Source organism: Trichoplusia ni, chromosome 16 (assembly GCF_003590095.1).
Source record: "Trichoplusia ni isolate ovarian cell line Hi5 chromosome 16, tn1, whole genome shotgun sequence".
NCBI classification, from domain to species: domain Eukaryota; kingdom Metazoa; phylum Arthropoda; class Insecta; order Lepidoptera; family Noctuidae; genus Trichoplusia; species Trichoplusia ni.
Window position 1 is genome coordinate 9415299 of NC_039493.1, and position 25623 is coordinate 9440921.

At 34.5% G+C, this 25623-nt stretch overlaps 4 protein-coding genes across 15 annotated transcripts in view; 3 read left to right on the forward strand and 1 right to left on the reverse strand.

The window, feature by feature from the left end:
* The window catches only part of LOC113502200 (transcriptional coactivator YAP1-like), a 29646-nt gene extending 28959 nt beyond the window's left edge, over positions 1-687 (reverse strand). For 3 of the 5 annotated variants that reach the window (XM_026883648.1, XM_026883646.1, XM_026883645.1), the window contains exon 1: positions 99-687. In XM_026883648.1, the coding sequence (XP_026739449.1) occupies positions 99-571 (473 nt within the window). In that variant the 5' untranslated portion in view covers positions 572-687. The remainder of the gene's footprint in view (positions 1-98) is intronic. The other 2 variants (XM_026883650.1, XM_026883647.1) reach the window with 1 other exon arrangement.
* Positions 688-839: 152 nt separating this feature from the next.
* Positions 840-5653, forward strand: LOC113502198 (zinc finger protein 567-like). 3 transcript variants are annotated; one of them, XM_026883643.1, is made up of 6 exons: positions 840-3125; positions 3373-3481; positions 3578-4242; positions 4365-4560; positions 4647-4925; positions 5176-5653. In XM_026883643.1, exons 2-6 carry the CDS (start codon positions 3413-3415, stop codon positions 5332-5334), a joined length of 1368 nt encoding a protein of 455 aa, XP_026739444.1. In that variant the 5' UTR covers positions 840-3125; positions 3373-3412; the 3' UTR covers positions 5335-5653. The 3 variants fall into 3 exon arrangements, with proteins under 3 accessions (XP_026739444.1, XP_026739443.1, XP_026739445.1); XM_026883642.1 differs by having other exon boundaries at positions 840-3481; XM_026883644.1 differs by lacking the exon at positions 4647-4925 and having other exon boundaries at positions 840-3481.
* Positions 5654-5736: 83 nt separating this feature from the next.
* Positions 5737-18206, forward strand: LOC113502186 (nicotinate phosphoribosyltransferase). Of its 5 annotated transcripts, XM_026883622.1 has the most exons (12): positions 5737-5826; positions 6161-6305; positions 6717-6887; positions 6974-7100; positions 7790-7873; positions 10301-10428; positions 11014-11482; positions 12329-12594; positions 12911-13029; positions 14087-14248; positions 14713-14841; positions 16101-18206. In XM_026883622.1, the coding sequence occupies exons 2-12, from the start codon at positions 6233-6235 to the stop codon at positions 16191-16193; spliced, it is 1821 nt and encodes a 606-aa protein (XP_026739423.1). In that variant the 5' UTR covers positions 5737-5826; positions 6161-6232; the 3' UTR covers positions 16194-18206. The 5 variants fall into 5 exon arrangements, with proteins under 5 accessions (XP_026739423.1, XP_026739422.1, XP_026739424.1 ...); XM_026883621.1 differs by lacking the exon at positions 5737-5826 and having other exon boundaries at positions 5884-6305; XM_026883623.1 differs by lacking the exon at positions 5737-5826 and having other exon boundaries at positions 5885-6305; positions 16116-18206.
* A 1609-nt stretch (positions 18207-19815) lies between these two features.
* The window catches only part of LOC113502194 (adenylyl cyclase-associated protein 1), a 32012-nt gene continuing 26204 nt past the window's right edge, over positions 19816-25623 (forward strand). For both annotated transcript variants that reach the window (XM_026883638.1, XM_026883639.1), the window contains exon 1: positions 19816-19901. The gene's annotated coding sequence lies outside the window, so the exon portion shown is untranslated. The remainder of the gene's footprint in view (positions 19902-25623) is intronic.

The following is a 25623-nucleotide window of genomic DNA, read 5'->3' on the forward strand; positions in this document are numbered from 1 at the left end:
CGTCTAAAGTACGGTAAATAACCAATGTACCTGGGTTCATGAACATTTCTTGTAGGAGAAAACATAATATTAAAATATTTATTAGTTATAACACTTACTTTAAATAATATATTTGGCCTTCTGGCGTGCGAGCTTGTTCCCAACCGTGTGGGAGAGGGCCGAGATCGTCTGGAATATGTGTTCCCACATCATAAGATCTCTGTTTTGTATGCTGATGATGTAGCGGCGGTTGTTGGGTTTGTTGTCCAGCGGCATAAGTTTGTTGCAAGCTTGCGGGTGACGAATGTGCTCGAGAGTGCGACACCGGTGAGGCGCCAGTCGCGGACGACGATCCGAACGCCGAGTCAGCCGAGTTTTCTCGCGAGTGAGACACAGATGGCGACTTGGAACCGGTTGACGGCGGGTTAAAGAACGACTTTGGAAGCTGTCGCATTCGGAGAGGCACCTGTAGCGGTCGTTTCGAGTCCGGCTTAAGCACTGTGTCAAACAATGACTGTAGAACCGAGTCAGAATCCTGGTCCACGCGGAGGACCAGGTTCGATTTCTGTTCAGCGTCCGAGTTGAGGGCCATGATTTACGTCGGAACGAAGAAATCTCGAAACCGACCTGGCCCACCGCTGTGACACAACACTAGCACGCGACGGGCTGGCGCGGCGCCACCCGACGTACTTACAATATAGCGATCGCTGCGCGACTGACGCGCGCCCCGCCCGCACCGCCAAGTTTCCCTGCCCACGCGCACCCGCCGCACCACCCGCGCTGCGCGCAGTATGTATGGTGTGCACGGACCGGTCTTCGCTTCGAGAACTACGCCCCTCGCCCCGCTCACCCATTATCTCCTTGGCTTACCATAAAATGTGTACTGCCTATAACAATGCTTTTAGAATATACTAGGTACCTACTAGATCTTAATACTACTAACAACTAGGCTAAAAAAGCAGGCAATAATAATACAGGTGTCTAAGAACAAAAGGCATCGTGGCACTTTAAGGCAACTGTACCAGGTAATTTTTCGGCAGAAAGGTAGGGGCGGTTTTATAGCTTTAAGATGTTGTAATTGTAAGAAGTACACTTCTTAACCATTTTAGAGGAGTGAGGTATTGCATTGGTTTGTTTTTTTAATAGAATATTAATTTATTGCAGACAGTGTTTTTACTACTATTATAATTTAGATGCAATTATCGCGTTTTCTTTATACACACACAAGTGTTAATTATAAAGAAAAAATAGTATACTCGAAAGGACCTATGTCATATCTGGTAACGATGAAAATATAGCTTAATTAATCCATTCTTTAGTTTATGTTTTTGTGCGATACGAACAGCCTTATTGGACTCAAAATTATTAGGACGCATACGTTTCAAAAAATACTTGCATACACTATTTTTATGTCAAATTCCTAAAAAAAGCTTTACTCTTTCCAAAATTTTTACTCTTTTCTAGTTCTTACTGGCAAAACTATCGATATAGCCCATAAACGAAGGAAATTCAAATAGGGTTCGCTGGCGACCTCGTCATAGGTGAACGAATCGAAAAATCATGTAAAATTATGAACGAAGATCGAATAAGAACGAAGACGACGCGTAAAAATTAGATAGAGATACACTCAACTACCCGCTAAAGTTATGTGGGTAGTGAATGTAATACATAATATATAATTTATCTTTACTTGGTTTAGTCTTAACGCTGTACCTAATGCTAAAGAGAGAACCCACTTACAATATCTACACACAAATAAGTATAAATAAATACGGACAAATTCAGAACATTCTCATTGTTTTTTATTTTTTTAGTTTGAAAGTGAACTTTATACTATGAAGTGGTAATAAAGCTACAGAGTAAAATTATAACTGGTAAAATTTATACGATTTTTTAAGTAGTAGTAAAAACAATTCTTCATTCTACATGTGCCAAACAATTTTATAAAAAGGTATTTTTCGATTTTTTTTTACGAATAAACCGCCACATAGACACCTGTCGGTAAAAAGTTGAACTACTTTCCAAACTTGGAACACCTTTAATAGCAGGATATAGATGGCGCTAAGACAATCTAAGTAATTGTTTTTTGTTCATACTTTAAAAAAAAAAGCGTAGTTACAATATAAGTATGAGATAAAGAATACGTAAATAAACAACTTAGCAGTTACCACGGCGGCACTCGTAACATAACTCTTTTTACCTCAAGTATTTTGCTTATTTTTCCAAACAACGATTTGATGTCTTTATTATTAGCTAAAATTAGTTCAATTTACATTGCATCATTGCACGGAAAATCAATATCACAGGCCAAAAAACATGCACTTTCAAATTTAGCCTAGGTATTCTTCCTAGATACGATCTCCATTTCGTAAAACGCTTCATGAACTTAATAATATTTATGTATTTAAATTTTAGATTTTGAACTGTTTTATGCAGAACACTGTATTACCACAAATGAACAAACAAAGTATTTCAAATCTAAACCAAAAACATGGCGTATGATGCGTGTTTGACATACAGGCTAATAAGTTTTATTTGCCCATTTCTGATGTCCATGCAGATAAATTTGCATAAGTATTATTTATTTATCTTCCCAGATGATCAACCTTGTAATAACTTTTCGTAAAAATTACGTTCAAAATCATTTCAATATTTTTTGTTATATTTTTTATGTCTGTATATAATATGGCAACGACAAAATCAAATCAGGATCATGCGGCTTCCGGGCAAAGAGAATGTAATTCACTACGTTATACTTCCGGGTTCAGTGGCTAAAAAGCTAGATATGTGTACAAGCGGCCTGGGTTGCAATCTAGTACGATATGAACTGCAATATAAAAAATAAAAATAGGTGTATTCTAAAGTCAATCACTGTTTCTGAGAGCTAGCTTCAATATTTATTTGAAGTTAAAAAGTCTCTTGAAAAGTTAAATATAATACAGAATTGTAGTACTTAGCTAATAAATTCCTAATTCCTAAGTGATATTTTTTTATTCAAAGAATCCTAGTTTGCGGCGTGCACTTGAAATACGTAGATATTGGTATCTTTTCTATAGTTCTATTTAGTCATGATGGCTGCCACTGCCTCATAAATGACTATCGAATAAAAGGTACCTAATTGCAACAACCAATGCTAGCAGGCAGGGGTGAGTTTGCGCACTACGCTGCGGCACATGCATTATACCTTTTGGAAATGTCAATATCCATGCTTTCAACAATGAAAGTATACGAAGCTTCACATCGCTATCTTCCAACGCGCATGCGTCGTTACACGCTGGATAGGTTACTGGAAAATCATTACAGTATACTTAGTAGAAAATAGAAGCAGTAACTCAACTACTATGCTCGTTATTATTTAATTATGAGTCAGACTTTGGACGCTACTTTTGAAAGGTGCTGTCGCCTTTGCGCGAAGGAACAAGATGTTACAATAATGATATTCAGTGAAGAAGCAGAAGCAATGCTTCTTCAAAACAAGCTTAATAATTATTTATTAATAGAGGTAAGATGTCTTGATTACCATGTGCTTTATATCTTAGCTATGTATGTTTTGTTGACAATAACAATATTAAGATCATATTTATTTACAAATTTTCAGGTTGAAGAACATGACAAGTTACCCAAACACATTTGTATACAATGCTGCACGAAACTACAGACAGTGTGTGATTTTATTGACACGGCACGGAAGGCTCAAGAGGAGCTTCTGAAGCGTAGTATTATGTTAGGGCAGGTTGTTCCCAAGGATTGTGTGATATCATTAGTAACAGAAGAAGTCAAACCCGATGTAGAAGAGAATTCCGATTCAGAAGATAAATATGTGGAAATTGAAGTGAGTGTAGATCCCATGATGGTGCTCCAGAACTGTGAAGATTCTTTCTCTCCTTCATGTTATGACCATGACACTCATATGGGAGATGTCACATATTTACATGGGTTAGATACTGAAAACGTGACAATAAAATTGATAAAAAAGGACGATACACAGTGTTCAATCTCAGATGATGATAAAAGGCAATCTGATGATGGAGATGAGGATCAGAAAGGTATGGGCATAAAGCCTTTTCCTTGTCCAACATGCACACGGAGCTTCCATACAGAATTGGCATTAAAAAATCACAATTGGGTCCACACTTGTGAAACTAAGACTGACAAACAGTATAAGTGCAATACATGTTCAGAATCTTTTGAATATAAATATAATTTTATATCACACTTGAAAGAACATCGAGCTAATGGACTGTGCCAAATATGTGGCAGAATGTGAGTGTTATGCATATATCTGTTTAATATATTTATTTTTATAGTAAACTTGTTAATGCATCCATTGTTTTAAGCTTATTGTCAGATATATAATTCAGAGTATTTACTTTAAACATTTACAGGTTCAGATCAGAAAAAACTTATGTTGCTCACATGTCTGTGCATCTGCCATCAACCACATCATTTACCTGCAAGATTTGTGGAAGATCATACAATACTTGGGGCGGACTGAAAACACACAGTGTCACTCATAGTACTGAGAGGCCTTACCAGTGCCATTTTTGTAAGAAGACTTTTAAAAGGAACCAGGATTTGAAAGTATGTATTTTATTCCTTGCCTATTTTATATTATCAAACAGCCAGTTAAATTTAGTATATGTATTATTATGTATTGTATATTTCAGTTCCACATAAACCAACATACAGGGGCAAAACCTTACAAATGTCCATTTTGTGAAAAGTCTTTTGCAAGTTCTGGCAACTGTTACTCACATAGAAGTCGCATGCATCCTGGTAAACAACCAGAAGGTCATATTAGGAAGTGGAACATTGCTCCACGAGAGCCTTTAACCCTCCGACCTATTGCACCAAAACCTAGTAATTATACAACTGCCATTAATGGTATAGTCAAGTATAAATGCAGTTTGTGTGACCATAGTTTTGCAAAGAAGGACAATTATACAGTAAGTATCAAGTCTTGACGAATGCTTAGCAAATTATTGACTATGAAATTGAATTTTAATTGTGCTAGAAAAGATTACTATGCTGTGCTGCTGGCTGCAATCAATCATTAACTATAAACTCATCATTTACACCTTAAAATTTAGAAACTATGCTGTCTGTATATACCCAACTACACATATTTATTATCATCTGTAGTTCCTGGTATTTATGTTAAAATAATATGTAACAATGGAATTTGTTTATTTCCAGTGCCACATGTATCAGCACACGGGAGAAAAACCTTTCCATTGTTCATTTTGTTCAGACAAATTTATGACGAGAAGAGGACTACTTATTCATCACGACAACAAACACCCGGGCAAAGATCGTCCTTTAGCATTAATCTCCAAAAACTTGTTGCTCAAATAATATATTTACATGGAAAATGCAATAAATTTAGTAAATGAAACTGTATTTTAATAACTTTGTGTTTTTATTTAATTCCACTACCGTATACATAGTGTCTTAGTACGAGCATTAGGCCTACCAAAACCCCTCAGATCGTCGATATTCTCCCTAGATCTCGACATGTCTTTCAGTATCCTAGTTTAAAACCTAGGCTTGTTGTTTTGTTATGATTTGTTTTTCCAGTCGTGATCAATTTATTCGAATTATACTAGACTAGCTACATGATAAATAAATGATTTGGACGAATTCATTCATTCCAGATCTCGAGACTTTGTGTTGTTGTGATTTGACAGGTGTCAAGTTTTCGACATTGGATATTGCCAACTTTGAAGTTATGTGCAATTCATTGACATAATGGAAATTATGTCATTTGCTAAAATACTATAAAACTACTTGATCTCCGTAGTTTACGTATTTTGAATTGCGTTATATCAGTTATAAATCTGCAAAATGGTAAGTTAGTAGTACATGGCTTCGTTGACTTAAAAGACTAGAAGTCAAATCTGTACAGCTAAAAATCAAAGACGATTTTAACCGAATGAGAGTGAAGTGACTCAAGTTCAATCAAGTAAATTTGTAATAAATGGTTGGAATATTTTATAAGTTATTTTATAAGTGTTAAATAAAGTCTTGCAGTCTTCGAAATTGCCTTAAGTCGACCTTCAGAAATGACCTTTAAACTTCACAGTCAATAGGATCATGTGCGCATGCGTAGATTATCCGTCAAATTTTGTTTGGCGCGCTGATAACCACGACCACTTGATCACGATGAAATTACTTATTTTAGTCGTTCGGCAGATACCATTTAAAACTCACGTTCCTAAACGTTTCTGCAGTAGCTTAATTACTTACATCGAAAATGTCGAGTGAAGAATCAAATAGCAATAGACAGATGGCACGACAAAATGGTATTGTGCAACCTCTGCTCACTGGTGAGTTTTATTAATTTATTTTGGAGCGAATTTTAAAATGTCAAATGTAAACGTACTTTGTACAAATGATTTCATTAATAGATTTAAAGAAAATATGCCTTTAACTTACTATAGAATTTAAATTACAGTTCTGTTTTATGAAAATAAATTTACTTTTCCATGTTCAAAATAATGATTAAGTATTTATAAACAATACTGTCTTTTGTTCTATAAGTGTTTTAATTGTTCATCTAATTCATACATTACTTGAATTATATTAAGATTTAAAATAAATAATTGTTCTGTATTTTTGTGTGAATGTAAACCATTTTGTGGAATGTTAATAATTAAAAAGGGCAATGTAATTAGGGAGTGTAATTAAATTCTAATTAATTTCTTGTATCCATTAAAAGTATGTTCTATGTTCTACAGATCTTTATCAGATTACTATGGCCTATGCTTATTGGAAGTCTGGAAAAGTGAATGATGTTGCTGTATTTGATTTATTTTTCCGTACAAATCCATTCCAAGGAGAATTTACTATATTTGCTGGTCTTGAAGAATGTTTGAAGTTTTTAGAGAACTTTCATTATTCAGACAGTGGTATGTATTTTATTTATTTCTTGTTTAATAAAAATAATTAATAATAAAGTTTTTTTTTGCAAATAATTAATTTAATATCTTTTCAGATATACTATACTTGCAACAGACTTTACCAGATAATATTGAGCCTGAATTCTTTGCATACTTAAAGGATTTAACTTGCAAGGATATAAGAGTTAGTGCTATTGAGGAAGGCTCTGTGGTATTTCCAAGGTTTGCCATTCATAATATATTTCATTATTTTCATATACTTATTAATAACCACTTCTAAGGATGAGAGAAAGGCTTATACCCAGTACTGGGAGAATCTGGGCTGATATAAGAAAATATATAATTTGTTAATGTTCCAATTCAAATTTGCAGTAGTAATCATTATTAGTATGAATAAAACACAAATAATTTTATCATGTTCTGTGGATACTGTACTGTCAGAGCCTATAAAACATGATTACTTATCAATATCATTCTCAAATTATAATTTCTGTGTTGTCTACAATTTATCAGACTGCATATAAATGCCTGTTGTAAAATTGATTATTTAAATGCATGCAACAAAGTCACCGGTGCAATGACCCAAAACCGTTTTAAAGATTCCATTCACTGTATACTGTAGTTGAAAGTCATATCTCTTTAATTTTAAGACTATAAATACATCTTAATTTGTAGTCTTGAAACAATAGTAAATAAAATTTTATAAAAATTCTTTTTTTATTCTATTAGGTGTTGATTCAATACATTTTAATACTATTTTATACAAGAATAAAAAAAATTAAACCAATGACAGGTTTCGAATCTATGATTCCTGGCTGTATTTATTTTTCATGCCTAATAAAATATTACTATAGTAAGAAAAAACATTTTTTAAATTCATTTTGATACTTATAATATTGTAAATTTTGCAGAGTTCCCTTATTACGAGTTGAAGGACCTTTAATTGTTGCTCAGTTGTTGGAGACCACTTTATTAACTCTCGTCAATTTCGCAAGGTAAGTCAGTTATCATTAAAAATAGTTATTTATTGAGTCATTAAACATTCGAAATTATATTTAGGTAGGTATATTCTGTTATAGATAACTTCAGTTTATTTTGTTTATGCATTTAGTAACATTATAAAATAACAATAATAACATAGCATGTCCTTATCATTTCTGTAGTAATTTAGCTTCGTTTAATCGTTCTGTTTGTAGGACGATTTGCGCATGTCGCATGTGCATACAAATGAAACACAATCTAGCACTCGCTTCTAAAACATGTAAACATATATAAAAGTTTCATTTAGGTATTCATTTTAAAATTTTACGTTACTATTTTAAGTACTTTTTAATTACCTGTGCAAAAAAGTAACCCATTTATCGGTACAAAAGTCAATAAATATAATATAATAATGCCTTTGAACATAAATTATTACTTAACAAACGAAATTGGACACCAGAATTGAGGTCACCATACAAACAAAATATTCATACATACTTTAACAGTTATAAGTAAAAAAAAACGAGTAAATAATTAATTCCATAAATATATTGTACCCTTATTGCTATTAGTGTTGTTATTTTACCTGTCATACAGTTCTTATCGAAGATTTTCGGTAGGTAACTAAAGCTATATATAGATAGATAGGAGCCTTGTTTTTAATGATACCTAGTATATGACCTGTTATCTGATAGTGGTTAGGCATGGGTGGATCAGATAATTGCCAGCTTTGTTTCAGTGTTTTAATATCGAAAGTCACCCTTTGCTACATCTTGAAGTACCTATTACGTAGATAAGAGCAAACGTTGCTAGGTTTCAGCTTCGCATTTTTGGAACGAGAGTTCTTACATTTCGCGTTTCGCAATTTTATTTAATGTAAAGAGATCGACATATTCAAAAGTTTCTAGGTACTTAAAAGGTAAACAATCTTCGTGTGTCTATAAGTCTAAACTCTGAATAGTCTGATTGACTAGAAACGAATGTAAAACAACAATAGATAGCCAAATCAAATATAGCACTGAAATAAATCAGTCGTTTTATTTAATATGTGTTTGTATAAGAGGAAACACCTAGGTGTAAATTCTCTATTGTAAGATTGTTTACTTTTAAGTATCTACCTAAATAAATTTAGCTCTTCGTTTATAAAACTTTATTGTTACTTCAAAATCTTAACTAATCATCGTTGATAAAGGCACTTCGACGTGCAATTAATTACCTTTATCATATGTAATCTAAGTAACCGGTCAAGTTGGACTTGCTACACTGCGGGTTCCGGACAAATAGGGTATAGAAAAACTAATCGTTTGGTTGAAAAATAATTTTGTGATTGGGTAACCCTCAAATTTTTAAAATATAACAAATTGATTTTTAATATTCGTTGTTATAAGTAATAGAGATAGGTATATCATCTGTGCAAATTTCCACTATTTAGCTACCATGGTTCTTGAGATACAGTCTGGTGACAAACGGCCAGACAGCGGTGCCTCAGTAATAGCGTTCCGTACGGCACCTTTGAGTACGGTACCTCAAAAAGCAACGTTAAAATACATACACGTATTGAAAATTATATTTGCTCCTCTAACGTAAATTCACGCATAAATTCTTAAAATCACGCAGATATAATAGAGCATGTGCTGTAAGTGTAACCATTTAATTTTGTACAAAAGTAACCGTACCTTCTCAGTAATTGATTTTGCACATAACCAAAGGACAAAGCACAAACGCTCGTGTTGTGTTATCGACAGATTTTTTCACCATTGTTTTCTAGACAAACCTTTTGATGGAATCTAATTAACTGATAGAGAACAAAAAGTGTGTGATAGAATATGACGCAGGTACCTACAAACAATTTCATCGTCACAATTGCACGTCTTTTTTCATTGTCATGATTACATGACTTATGTCTGTGAATAGCAGTTTATTGTGTAATACCTGATTAAGATACCCATATTCAATAACTAGCTGATGCCCGCGGGCCGGCCCACTACAAATCGAAAGGCTCCTTAGGAATATGAAATCCTTATAAAACTATCCTATGTGTTAATCCAGGGCCCCGATTCTGACATTTACAATGACCGATGATTGAATGGCAATTGGATTAGATTTAAACTATTCCTAATTTCTTAAGAATCTGCAAACACAATAATTTGAAATTCATTGTATTCACCGTGAGTGTTCCGCCCGTACTGAATTTCCAATTATTGTGTTGAAAAAGTGCTTAGAATAATACGAATATTCCCAATTGTCATTAATTTATCGGCCATTGTAAATAGCGGAATTGTCGCCCAGGTTATGAACTATCTGTGTACCGAGTTTCGTCTAAATCCGTTCGGTTTTTGCGCGGAAGAGGAACAAACATCCATACATACAAACTTTTGTGTTTATAGTATTAAAATATGTAGGATAGTAACTAAGATTTATTAATTACGTTTAATTTTTAGCTTAATGGCAACGAACGCAGCCCGATACAGAATGGTCGCAGGAAAGAATGTATCTTTGCTGGAATTTGGACTCCGACGAGCTCAGGGACCTGACGGCGGGTTGTCGGCTTCTAAATATGCTTATATTGGTAAGACCAATCACCACCAGCCTTAAACTGAACAAAATACTAACTAAATTCTTCGAGGTCTTAGCATACGTAATATCCGTTTCAGAACTTTTTTCCCGCAGTGGCTTTACCTGGTACCTACTCTGCGGCTTTATGTAGGCCATATTATATTTTTTCTAAAGGTATTGTGGTGAAAATTAACTTGTCTTTGTATTGATTGTATTAGCGTGTTTTCTCCGGTGGGGCGGCTGGCAAGCTCGGTGCCTGGTACGAAGCTCGCGGCTACTATTCAAACTTGTGCAATATAAAACACCCTGCCGCGCCATTGACTCATAAGATTCCCCCAATAGCGAATATACTTTTCGTTAATAGGTTTAATCAGGCAAGTTTCGCGAACCTTGCCCTTGAATGTCTCACCACTTTGGTGCTCACGTACCGACTTCTACCAAACTTTTAAATTACCTTTAGCTTGTCTATATCTTGCTGTGAAAGTATTTCGGACCTTGTATGTCGTGCTCACATACTATACAAAAGCTCGATGGCATGCATTACGTATTAACTTTATGGAGAAATATTAGGTACTTATTGTTTAACATTTTGTTTTAGGTGGATTTGATGGCACAAGTAATGTGTTGGCTGGGAAAATGTTTAACATACCTGTCAAAGGGACTCACGCACATTCATTCGTCACATCTTTTAGCACATTGGAGGACATAAATTCTGTGATAATAAGGCACGCAGAGACACAAGAGCCGTGCAACCTCCTCGAACTGGCGATAGAGTGGCGCAAACGAGTGTCCGCCATCATAGATATATCTCCAGAGGAAGCGAGCGACGGCGAACTAGCTGCCCTCATATCCTATGCCCTAGCATTCCCCTCGGGCTTCTTGGCTCTAGTGGATACGTACGATGTCAAGAGGTATAATTTTCAAGGCTTACCGTCACGACACAGGCAGCATAATATGAATGGGCATTCTGGCTACAATAGCAACTGTGGAACCAATGGTACTAGAGTACTAAAATCACCGACTATACATAATACATATGGATTTAGCACGGTCGAACGCACACTGAGGTAAAGATGCAAATAGACAACTCATTGACATTTGGTGTCTGATAAACCTGTATTATTGTTTTGCATTTTCATTTATATTTTAAGTGATTTGTTTGTTACTTAGATTATATTTGTGTTCTGGCTGAGTCCGGGCATTGCAAATTCATTTAACATAACCCATCGTTAGGGCATGAGTACTCATAACATCGAGAGGGATGACATGATGCAAGCACACTTTCAGTAACACATTATCCTCCGGGACTCCGCTGGGAATACTTAACGATCATGGCCGTAGTTTCAACATTATTATTTTTTTCGCTTTTTCAGTGAAGCGTATGTGGACATGCTTCATGTACAACCGAATGTATATAAATGAGAACACGTCCGACGGGAACTTTATATTTGCTTCAGTGTGACGTATTGTCGTGCCCTATATGCAAGTTTAAGGCAGATAGTCATTGGGCACAGTTGCATTGTATAGGGATATGCACACATTCACAGTAACCAAGCCAGTGTATTGCACGTACAGCAACCATCATGCACCTTGTTATATAGTACAAAACAATCTCGACTGGAAACTGTCTGACATTCAAGGAACAAGTAAACAAGTAGTTACCGAGTTAGTTGTATGCCTACGTAATTGCGAATGACCTCATGCATTACCTTAACACATCCACGAGACTTTTAAGTATATTATTAACTAGGTATTTATAAGTATTAACCTGGTCTATAAGTAGTTGCTGAGATATTTCTAAACGAGCACGCCCTGTAACAGATAGTTATGTGACTGTCTTGAGTAGGTACTTTGTTTTGTCCGCTTATTTTGTTTTCTATTAATAGTAGTATTGAAGTAATGTTTCTTAACAGGAGTGGCCTACTAAACTTCTGTGCCGTGGCCCTAGCGCTACACGATTGTGGATACAGAGCCGTCGGTATTCGTATCGACAGCGGTGATCTGGCTTATTTGTCTGTGCTAGCGCGGGAGACCTTCGAGAGCATTGCTGGAGCTTTCAAACTGCCTTGGTTCTCTAAGCTAACCATAGTAGCCTCTAATGACATCAATGAGGAAACTATTCTGAGTTTGAATGAACAAGGACACAAAATCGACTGCTTCGGGATTGGAACACATTTAGGTACTTACTATGTATTCATCCCTTTTTTACCTTTGCAAATATTTAGTTTAAATATAAAATAATTTATTTTAAGAAAACAACATGCTATAAAACACTGTCATGATATAGTGTTTGTACTTCTAAATCACGCCATAGAATATCTTCAACGCGATAATATTTCAGGAAGTTCACAATTTATACATTATTCCTACTAAATAGTGTTTACTTTTTGCACCGCGACTCGAGAAAACTGCAACTAAAGGAAAACGCGCGGCATTTTTATGACGATAATTCTTGATGTGCCACACCCTATTTCACAAAAAGTTTTCTTTTTCAGTAACTTGCCAGCGCCAACCCGCTCTAGGGTGTGTTTACAAGCTAACAGAAATAAATGGACAGCCGCGCATCAAACTGAGTCAAGATGTGGGCAAAGTGACTATACCTGGACACAAAGAGGTGTGTACACACAAATCTTTCCTCCTTTCAACCTCTTCGATACAAACCTTTTTCATTCAGTTAATGAGTTCATTACGCCATACGTAAGGAAAATTAAAAACTCGCACTTCGCGTTTATTGCTTTGATAATGAATACAAACTTGATGTCATGAAACTTGCAAATAAATGAAAACGAGTCGTATCTTGATAAAAGGAATTTGCTGAAGTTAGCTGCAAACTACTAATCACATCGCGTTGAACTTTGACTCGGATCGATTATAGCGAACATTCACTAACTCACTGTTGTTCCGAACTACATTGACTTCGCAACATAATATGCAAACGTTTGCTGTAATACTTCGATAAAACTATGTTCTATACTGTGACGAGATTAGGTAAAACATAAGAAATTACAGTTGAATATCGAATAACGTACGGCCCTGAACCAATGCGTGTTATCAAAGAAAATATACCAACGTCATGAATATGAATAGATAGGTATAAACTTGTTTAGTATCATCGAACGCAAGGTCTTAGGAATTACGAATATTCTGTCGCTTTGTTTTATTGATTGTTCACTGAACTATTTACTATATGGTTTTATTTGCCGGTATTAAGTCAGAGATATAGATAGTATTGTTTTATCACGCCCTGTCTTACAACGTAATTACGATATGTTATGCAAAGTATGTCAAGAGTCGCAGTTGTGTAATTGTACGCATCAATTGAACGGCCGCGAGCGACGACTGGCGAATTAAATGAGTCCTTACTTATTTTAAGGGTCACGGGTCAGAAATCACGTGGTACAAGAATCTTGACGAGACACGATCATTTTTGTTTACATGTATCTAGATAACGAACGAAATTCAAATACTCCACTTGTAAAATCAGTTTATGATTGATGCTCATTATTCGTGATGCATCGTATGATTATAATAGGTGCTAAAATTAGCATTTTGGCACCGGACTTTTAATTGATTCGATCCGTCATAAATGAATTCTAAGACCAACATCAATATCAATTATCTCCTAAACATTTATACTGGATATAGTATTCATTGGTGTCCATATATTTCAGGCCTACAGACTATTCGGTGCTGACGGTCACGCGCTGATCGACCTGCTGCAGCGCTCGTCCGAGCCCGCTCCCGAAGTCGGCCAGAAGGTGCTCTGTAGGCATCCCTTCCAAGAGTCGAAGAGAGCTTACGTCATACCCAGCAAAGTTGAACACCTGTATAAGGTAAACCCCTATTAATATGTAGACTTCAATAGTAGTGTTGCTGAAAATTATATTTTTTATTTTACATGGCAAGAAGTCAAGCTTTATTGTATAAACAGAAAACGTACACGTTGTTATCATAAATATCTACGATTATTATTAGATAATAGTTGTACCTACGTTCGTCATAAGAATTCAATATGGAGCAACAAATAAAAAAACTGAAGTTTAGATTCACTAAATAACACGTCAACCTTGTTATTATGTCACTGAAGAGGCTGTAGTTGTTTTTATTTATTCGCACTGGGTCGTCCTTTTAATCGAAGTGTTTATTATAGCTTGTTAAACAATCAAAATTAAATTAGCATTGGCCTAGTGTTTATGATAAATACAAGGCAGATGTTATTTGTGTCTACATTTGTATTAATTATTTATTCTCGGAAATAGATTTTTTCATCCTTCTTAACCAAAACATTTGTTTACAGGTGTATTGGAAAGATGGACGTATACACACGATGCCAAAACCACTGCATGAGGTCAGGGAGAGGGTGCAGTCTTCACTCAGAACTCTGCGACAGGACATCAAACGGAACTTAAACCCAACTCCCTATAAGGTAACATTATTTATACTCATAATCACCATTTTATAAATATGATGCTATGACGCAGTTGAAGATAGGTCGGTTGAATTAGGTACCTATACGTAATTAGACAATATTATTGATATAAGATTAATTTTAGGCAGAACCACAAGTATTTTAATTAGCACCTAAAGCTATATTTAATTAGGATGATTTATCGAAAATAATTAAATCGTTTTATTTATAACTAGCTGTTGCCCGGGACTTCGTCCCCGTGGTTAGAAGATATAAGTTATGATTTATACCTGCCCTGTTTTTTTCACATTTTCCATTGTATTTTCGCTCCTATTAGTCGCAGCGTGATGGTTTATAGCCTCGATGAATGGTCTATTCAACACAAAAATATTTTTTCAATTTCGACCAGTAGTTCCTGAGATTAGCGCGTTGAAACATACAAACAAACTCTACAGCTTTATTAGTATAGATAATATCTTTTAGCATTGTATTATTTTAATTAGTAAAACAGTTCTAAGGTTCTGAGTTCATCAAAGGTATTTCAAGGTTCAAATAGGTAATGAATCATGTTTTAAAATGTTCTGAACTTTGTTACGCAGTGTAGATATAAATAAATGTTGAAGTTCATTGTTTAATAATCATGATTAGAAATAACCTTAAGTATAAGACCTTGGTATGATATGGTATGTATTAGTTAAGCAAGGAGACACGCAACATCGTTTTTGTGACGTTAAATCATGTCAGATTACATATTATAATAGCGAAGTTAACATTTATAGAAGCTGTATAATAACACACATGTTGAAGGTACTATAGGGTGTACTTATACATATAGAATTGTGCTCGCTGCATAAATTTTGTTACTGCCATTAAGATTAAATAAATGTAAAGGGTTATTTACCAACTTAAAACTATTCATATTGTATTCTCTGAGTTTTTGGCAGATGGTTTTCTTCATCCAAACCTTATAATAATATAAGCTCCTTCTTAACTATGGAAAGTTTCATTATAGTAATTTTTATTATCCATTACTTTTGGTAAACCTTTTTTCCTGACAATCCGTTAACAATCTTAAAATCACTCATGGTTGTTTTGTTTGTTTCTGTTTTTACAAACAAGCAAATCACGTGCACAAAGACACCCAGACTCAGAACAAGCATTCGTGGATCCGAAAAATGCTTGTCCAACGCGGAGATCGAACCCGCGACACGACGCGCACAGTTGGTGTGGCGTTCTGTTTATATGTTGAAATATGTCAATTCTTAATAAAAAAATAGTTTCTTAAATTCCAGGTGGCAGTTAGTGATGACTTATACAATTTCATTCACGATTTGTGGCTTCAGAACGCGCCTATTGGAGAGCTATCATGAAAGCAATGAAATTAACCCACAGTACACACGAATATTACAATGAGCTTGAAATATTTGTCTGAGGAGAACAAATATCTTATAATTGTAGCATTAATCATGCAAAGTGCAACAACTAGTAATATTGTATTTATATTTTATGTAATCGTACGTTAGGTATGGTACATATTTATGTTTAGTAAATCTTGCCTGTTGATTTTCTGTAGTACATACAAACTATGAGTTTTGTCACAACTGAGATCCTGAAATGATCTTATTATATGTAAGCTCCTTTTCAAGTATAGAAAAGTTTCAATGTCGTAGGTTCTAAGCAGTACAGAATGTATTACTCTATAGAAGGGAACCTTAAGGGAGCAATCACAATACCTATCCAATCCAGATATTTTGTAACATTTTACAATAGATGTTTTTCTGAGACAGTTTTTATCTATTGTATATCTTAGGGCTTAAATAAGAAAAATGTTCAGTGTAAATAAGGTTTTGTCGCAATCTAATTACGAGGGCTTTAGCGAAACTCATGCACATATTGTAAAAACTAGTAATAAACTTTTATGTCATTTTATGGTATGCCATAAGTGATGACTTACCGATATTGATGTACAAATTATGTTGTCCTTTGAATCTATTTTTCTGTTCATATACTAGTCAAATAGAACAACATTATTACTCATTTCAATGTAAAAAATTGCTATAATTTATTTGTTTTTTTAAAGTGCTTCAAATCATTTTGCATTCCTTATATTTGGCTATGTCAGCTTCGACCAAAATATTAATGTATTTAGTGAGAAACCCTAGCCACCAATAAAAATGTAACAGTGATAAAAATATAAAATTAGTAGTAATCTTCATAACATTCACAGAGCAAATATTATATTTAATATAATATTCAGGCTGTATGCAATAAAACTGTTTGAAGGTTTAGTTAAGTTTAGAAGAGAGAAACCGTAACATGTGTACAAATTGTGTATTTATAACAAATAGTGCATTTAGTTCACCTTTTAGGTAGAATACATTGAAGGGTCGTGATATTAGGTTATTGATTTGGTTGTTATTGGCGAAGGAAAATAATGTGATAATATACTATGGACACATTGATTACATGAAAAATAATAGAGTTGAACAGATATCATGGTCCTTTATATAGTGTTTTAAATTATATGTATATGTACTGAATGAAGTTTCAATAGAATTTTATATTTACCGACTATGTTATGTTGTCCTTAATATTTTATATCTTTGAAGTTTTAAAGGATTGTTGTAGAATGCTTTCGTGTTAGGATTAAACATTTTGCACGAGACATACGAAACTATATTAAATTATTATAATTAATATTATGTTAAAGTGTATTTGTCACTTATAGATATATTTCTGTAAGCTTAGAAAATAGAATAACTTAGAAATAGCGGTTGAGTGTTTCGGGAGTAAATGCCTACTATTTACTTAGCACATAAAGAAAATTGTTGTTAGTGCAAAATGGCGCTATGAAAGCGTTACATTATGAAGTACACGAATTAAAACACTTTTGACTTAGCTACGACACTTGGCGCTAAAAATTGTAGTTTTCTGCACTCCGTCCGCCGCATAAAGGACATTTGCCATGGCAAACAATACTTATAAAGTAGATAATATATTGCAACGCATAATTCAGCAATGTTTGTTATAAGTGTAAGACCGCTCTTATTATCGAAATCGTTTTAAATACACTATTTTTATAGTCTGAAGTGTGCTTAGCGTACATTCAAAATGATTTCAGGTTTATTGTAGGTAAGGATATTCAAGTACATGTTTGTATGTTTGCCTTTGTTGGCAGAAACGAATAAAAAATTATGTTCTATGTAGGTTAGCACGAGCACTGGTCTATTCGTGGTGTTATATGTGCCTTTTAAATAAAGTGTACTGAATGAAATCTTTTCTTATTGTTTTTCTATCGTTATTTTAGCATATTTTAGAAACTTGCTTATCTTTTAATTACATCTTGGGTGAGTTTGAATGTCAATAAACCACATATGTTTTTCTTACATATTTTTATTTAAAATCCCATAGTTGCTGTCTCTAACCTATGACCGAAATGAGTAATGAAAGAGGCTGGCGCTTTTTTGTGTAAAAATAAGTTCTAAAAAGAGATGCATCTAGTGTGGAACAACACAAACAACAATAAATTTACCACCGAAATTTATCAGTCATTAACTATAAAAAAGACACACCGTATGTACCTAGATTATTAAACCTTTGCTTAATTTTCCTGTTTTGCGTGAGCTGTGAGTGAAGTATTTAATTAATGAAGAGTTGCCCGTCTTAAAAATTATCATTGAACACGGAAATTGCGGGTGTATTCAAGACACCAGTGTTTGGGGATTCCATTTTCAGCCCATATTTAAAAAGTTGTTATATATAAATGAGTTTCCGGATTTATTACACTGCTAACAGAGATGACTAGCACTTACATCCGTTCCCAATACGTCAATATCTGTAGTTCTGTACCTAGTTATTCATTTGTCTGATCGTAATCACAAAGCTATTCGTCTGTATTCAATAAATTTTCTACCAAAGTTATCTTTATCGAATAGCATCTATTTATTAAATCACTTCATTATAATCATCAGTGTTTATATTTTAGGGCCCCTAGTAGCAATGACTATTTGCGCATGTTAAATCAGTTAAATAATACGTGTCATTTTGGCATAATAAACTGCGAATTGAGATTATCATTTTAATTTATTGAGAAAGCTTTAAAGTTGGCCCAAGCTTAGGACATGCACTTCACATTTCAATCCAAATAAAACAACTGTAAAGGCGTAGCCTCATAGTCGCTCGTTTGCAGCAACAGATCTGATCACTTGACCCCATTTTAAATTTCCCGCGTCTCGAACAAGCGACAAAATATGGTCGCAGGAAAGGTAACGTAACAAAACTGAGAGTGTTGAGCTACAGCCTTTGCAGTCGCTCGTTGCTCGTTTGAAGCGACAAATCTGGTCACGTGATATGCAGCGATAAAAATGTTGAGTAATTAATATACTATAGAATAGAGAAAAGGAAAGAAAAAAATAAGCGGTCGAGACAAGTCGATAGAGATTATATTAAAGTGGTGCTGTAACGGTCTCTAAATTAATTCCTGTAAATAACGGAATAAAAAACCCACTGTACCGTTATTTTTATGCAATTCTATTTCCTTCATTTGTATCACTGCCACGGGTTACGAACGAGGATAGGAAATCATCAACACAGGGTCGTATCCTGACCAGATTTATCGCTGCAAACAAGCGACCAGCGACTCTATGAAGCAGCGACTTTTCGAAACGCAATAAATTTAAATTGGTGTCGCTCTACCAGATTGTCGCTGCAAACGAGCGACGAGCGACTACGTTCCAACCTCTATTTTTACTCTGTTCCACGTTATACATTTACGGTTTTTAAGAAAACTAGAAAATTTATCAATATTATCATCATAATATTGATTTGAATGCTTAAAGTAAAAAAATACCATTTTTCTATTACACTCTGGTGACATTTAGAAATTAATACGAAAATAAGATCGGTTAATTGATTGCGTATAGTCGTGTAACAGGGACTTTATGCCGATTTTGTTGTAGCCATTATCTGACAAATAACCTAAAAAGACTGAATTTTATATTATTTTATACGTAAATTGTTAGTGAATTCTCATTTAGATAATCATATCAGCAGTGAGTCAATACAACGAGATAAGAGTGGTAAGTTGATAAACATGTTTATCTCTAAGTGTGTTTGTATATTTATTTATGTATTTTGATACACGCCTACTGTAGATTACGCTACGCCAGGTCATTATTATAATTAGACGCCGATATTCCAAAACAAAGAGTCATTTTTTGATTTACCATTCTCTAACAAAATGTCTAAGTGTTGCAAAACACATATATATTGAAAATCTAAAGCTTATTTTTTAGAAAAACTTAAATTTTTTAAGCTAATGGAAAACTAACATAATACCCGACAAGTTGCATTTAAAGTTGATTGTGTGTACTAGGCGGGGTAGAAAGACGGGACAGGTAGAACTTTGCGTGAAATAGCAAGAAAAGTAACACTAAGATTTTATTTTGCTTTTATCCAAAAAATTGCATTCTCCTACTATAGCAGAATAGTATTGGCACCCATTCAGTTCGCAAAAGCTATACCACAAATATTGTTTCTAGAATCAATAATACCTGCAATGTTTGGAATATTAATCTATATAATTAAAACGGTGGATACCTAAGGCTCATTATGTGTTAGAATAGATTTAATATGTTGATTAACACTTTAACTTTATGAAATGTACAATTTTTTGTTATGCCCACTATGTCAGCTGTAGAAGCTGATCTTAACATCCTTTGTCAAGATTATTTCAATCAATTGATTTTATAAGTGGCCAAATACATATACTAAATCAATATTTTATACATATACTAAAAGTAATTCTAAGAGCATAGATAATCCAAATAAATTTTATTGAACTAGTGTTTTATTAACAAAATACCTATTTTAATCTTTTTCCTTTTGTCCAAGTAATATGCAAATACTTTACAATCTGTGTTCTTTCTGCCACATATCTGTTTGCATGTCTGAGTACTCTTGGAAAATAGAATGTGATAATAAACAAAACTCATCCACAAACCAGCTTACACATTATTCATCCAAGTCTAAAGTATACATTTATGGTTGTTAGGCCACTGGGAGCAATCCTGTAGATGTTGTTTATGTCTCCCATGGGAATAAAAGTGGGTTTTATTTACAGGTCAAAATACATTTCAAATGGGAATAGCTTGGGTCAGTTTTTTTAGCTATTGAGTTTATTCTACAGTATTTTTCTAAAATTAAATACATATGTCAATTAATGAATAAATTTTCTAATCTAATTAACAGTTCATGTAATGACAAATCCTAAAATTGAGTTTCTATGTCAGTACTCTTAAAATAATCTTTTGTAAATAATTTTAAGAATAACAAGTAGAGGCGGTGAAGTTTTTGAGTTTGTGACATATATCTCAGAACATTCTAAAAATAATTTGAAACAAAGAATCCATTCTGACAATATCAAGGCAGATTATCTGTGAGTGTCATAGATTATAAAGTAATACTGCCCTACAAAGTGGGCTTGTTATGATATAAAGTCAAAGCGAACAATATTGAATATAAATTATTGTATACAGAGGAAGGAAGTCATAGCTGTTGCATCATGTAACACATACTAATATTAGTTTATGAAATACCTTGCGATGAGTTGTTTCTGTATAGAACTCATCTCAAGGTATTTCTGTTGGCAAGGTCGTCTCAAATTAAACAAGAAACACTATGATTATAATTACAGCACTGTTACTAATTTTGAATTCTTGATTTTGCCGAAGCCACTGGTAGTAGGTACTGGATAACATTGATATAGAAATGGTTTTGTATTTAGAAGTAAATTTGTTTTAGAATGAGAAATTAACTAATAATAAAAATAAGGATTGACATTTTATATTAGCATAAATAAAAGGGGAACCCTACTAGTAAGGCTGCTGTCTGTCCTTCCATAAACGGACAGCAGAGCCTTGAAATGTGATAGCTAGACAGTTGAAATGTTTACAAATGATGTTTCTCTGTTCTGGCTGTATTTCTTTAGCCCTCCGAGAAGCTCGTGGCTAAGCTATAACTGCATAAGTGGATCGATCACAATTCACAGGTCAAGCTACGCTTGACGCGGTTGGTCCGTAAATGGGTGACCATCTTTTTCATAACGAGTTCGTCTGTGTTTCGGAAGGCACGTTAAATTGTGGGGCTGTTATTCATACATCTTTATCAGTCGTTACTGGTAGTCAGAAGCTAGAAAGTCTGACAACCAGTCTCAGTCGTATCGTGTTGCCAAGGGGTTGAAGAGGTCACATATGCAGTCGCTCCTTGTAAAACACTGGTACTTAGCTGAATCCGGTTAGAATGAAAGACGACCCTAACATAGCTGGGTAAAGGCTAGGACGATGATGAGTCCTACAATAGTTTTATTTTTGACAATTTGATATTATAATTTTATTTAGACACATAAAAATAGTTTACTTCTGAACAAATAAAACATTTCAATAACAATAATTGGTATTTAAACATTAGTACTATTCTCGTATATCTTTACGCTGTATCTTTATGGGTTACAGTAACGATCTGGTCGTCAACTCGTTAAGGCGTCAACCCATAAACGATTCATTGTAAAAAGTTAATGTTAGGGTGCAGAAGCCATTTTAAAACTTATTTATTTAGGTCATAATTTCTTACTAACTATTTTAATATTATAAAAGATTACCTTTAGATTTTTCTGTGTAAAAACAGTTCAGCATTTAAAAAAAAAATCTTTTTCTGAACCTATCACGTCCTTTTATTTTCGTAATTGTATTAAGGTGTTACTTAATCCATTTTTAGTCGCAGTCTAGTACCTTAAAGTTGAATTATGTACACACTTTTAATCGAATCGGTATCATCATTTCGTGGAGGTTAAGTTAACGCGGACAGTGTTTTTAGTCGTCGTCGTTCAGTCTAACAAGATGTAAAACACGCATGCGGCATCCCCTTTTAAAAAGCAACTTCGCTTATCTGCAGGGGTAAATAACACGCCAAGAAAAATGGTTTAATTTATGTATAAAGTGCCTTACTTACGGCACTTTTTAGAAATTCGGAGGTGTTTTGTGTTGTGTGACGCAGACGCGTTCCGCTCGTGCTCAGCCACCGGCACCCGGCCGAGAGTCGTTAACAACAGCGGGTGACGGTGTTGTCTTACAAAAGTACAGTACTCTTCCCAAGTCTATATCCACTACATACGTATAAACACTGAGAATCATATCGGGTTTTCTTTTTTACCCATGGAAAATTAGAGTCAATTTATGGACCTTAATTGTTTAAAAATCTTCAATCAAAGGTCAATAACGATTCGTACTGTCGAAAGTCAAGTGCGAAAACGCTGTAAACGAGTAACCATCAATTATACAATTCGTTCGTTTGAATCTAACACATACAATATAATGCAATTTTCAAATAACATATAGTTAATCAATATTCTTAAATTCCATGTTCTGTGATATTATTTTTTTTTGTAAAAAATCATGTTGTCTTCAAGAACACACATGAAAACATTCCAGTTGAACAACGTTCGAAAGCGGTCTATATTTAACTACGACATTATTTATTTTATGGTCATGTATTTGAACTCTTTTGCCAAAGCCGGGAGAGGAGAGTAGGCATTTTTTTGAGCTCCTAAATCCCTTGGCTGCGAGGCGAGTGGGCGCGGGTGGCAGGATGCGCCGGGCGGGCGGCGCATCCGCCCTGCGTCAGTGCCGCCAGTCGTCCGCCGCCGCGCGCTCGGCCGGCCGCCGACCCTCCGTAAACCTCCCGTGTCACAACACTGTTATGGCTTGCGATTTCTTTTAAATGAAAATCTTGACTTAATAATATTACTACGACCTGCGGTCTTTGATTATTTATTCGTAAAATGATATAATACATGTTTTAACGTTAGTTGAATTGCCTTCAAAGTTTATCGTTGAATGTTTGCAAATGAAATTTCTATATTATAAAATTTAACTATATAATTATGTTTAAAAGTTGCTGTGCGCGACCGAGTAAAAAAATTAGTAAGAGCAAATCGGAACCTGAAAAAATGAATTCAAAACCTGAATTAGACAGTGAGGTAAAAGAAAAGTTACCGAAAAGCGAGCAAAGCAGCCCACAGGAAAAAGACTCACAAAAACAAATAGTGGAAGAGACCATAGAACAAGAAATTAGTGAAAGCCAGGAGAATAAAGAAACGTCTCCACAGTCTAGTGTTGACGAACCGGTACAAAACGAAAATAATGAAGAAGCACTTGATGAATCGGGAGATATGGACACTTTAGATCTAGTGCTCCCAAACAATCTTTCAAAGAAAAGGTACTCCGTTGATTACAAGAGAACTCGCCTAGATTTTAAAAGGTTTTCGGTAGATTGCCGCCGAGATTCTGCTACACTAGAAGAGTTAGCGCGGCTAGAACAAGAGCTAGCCCGAACTAATGTTGATGTTCGTCCTGGTGGCAGGCGCAAATCTTCTGGGATTCTAAAATCTACGACGCTTAGTAGTAACGGAGTTTCCGAGCATAGATCTAGTATCAAACAAGAGTCTGATACGGAAGATGACGAAGTGTTCGAGGATAATGCTAGTACTAGCAAATCTGGTGAAAATGAAGGGCCTCGTGAACCTCCAGCCACGCCGGTGGGTCGAGATGAGTTAGCATTAAGGAGGCATAGGTTCTTTTCAGACCTCGTTTGCGCTGCACGCGCTGCTGTCGAACATCGAGTGCGTTTTGATCCGTTAGGTCCTGTGGTGGCAGACGCAGGTGAGATTTACTGTGACTCGGATTATGTTTTTTTATTAACTTTATCTACTATTGATTTACAACCATATTAAAATATACAATTCGACTCTTAATACGCTTAGTTTGACAGCAATTTTAATACACTATACTAAAATTAAGAAATTGTATCGTGTACAGCTTGAAAGCTGAGGGTTGCGAGTTCGAGCTTGGAACGAAATAATAAAATCTTATAAGCATAGTTTTTAGTTAAGTTTTCACAAGTTGTCCTTTAATTTAACTGTTGAAGAAAAAAATAGAGAAAGTGAAATAATATAATACTAAGGTTTGTTCATCGATTTTAGCATTATTTTCGGCACTATTACAGGATGATTATCGTACACGAATCCTTTTCATACGTGTTGTTTTCGTCTGCCAATGAGAGGAAATCGATCGATTCGTTTGGCCGTTACCCAAGTACCTACGTATCTCAGAGTAACTTCCTTCATATTTCCTTCTTAGATAGGTTTCCTTGAAAATTGTGTATTGAAAAGGTTGAATAGAATTTTATTTATTTAGTATTGAGTTTTCTTTCATGTAATATTGTTAATTAGCTGGTTATGGAAATAAAATACAAAGTAATTACGTAGAATAACATTATATACATAGAACACGTAATGTGTTTTTGTTTCTATTTTAAATACTTTTTCTGAAGGTGAAGTTTGAAAGAGTTCTGTAACAATTCCAAAGATTTGTTTCAAACCTTTTGTGTCTCGGCATTCGACATTTCTTATTACGCCGATAGAATAGCTGTCACAAACAGGTAATTGTACTGATATTTATACAGTCCATGCTATTTAAAGAGACCATTCCAAAGGTATTGGTTTTTCTTAATAAATTTCAGTCAAACAATTTAGAGAATGTTCTTATTTAAATTGTAAAGAACATCGATTTTTAAGAATAATGCAAAGCAATGACTCACTTATGCGTGATAAATGGTCATTGTTATTACGGTAGAGTCATCAAGTCTGTAAATTAGCAGTCTGAGCAGCCTTAAGTTATTGTAGGTGTGCCAGGGACCTTGGTGACGATGCAATATATTATCGACGATGCAAACAAAACATCTAAG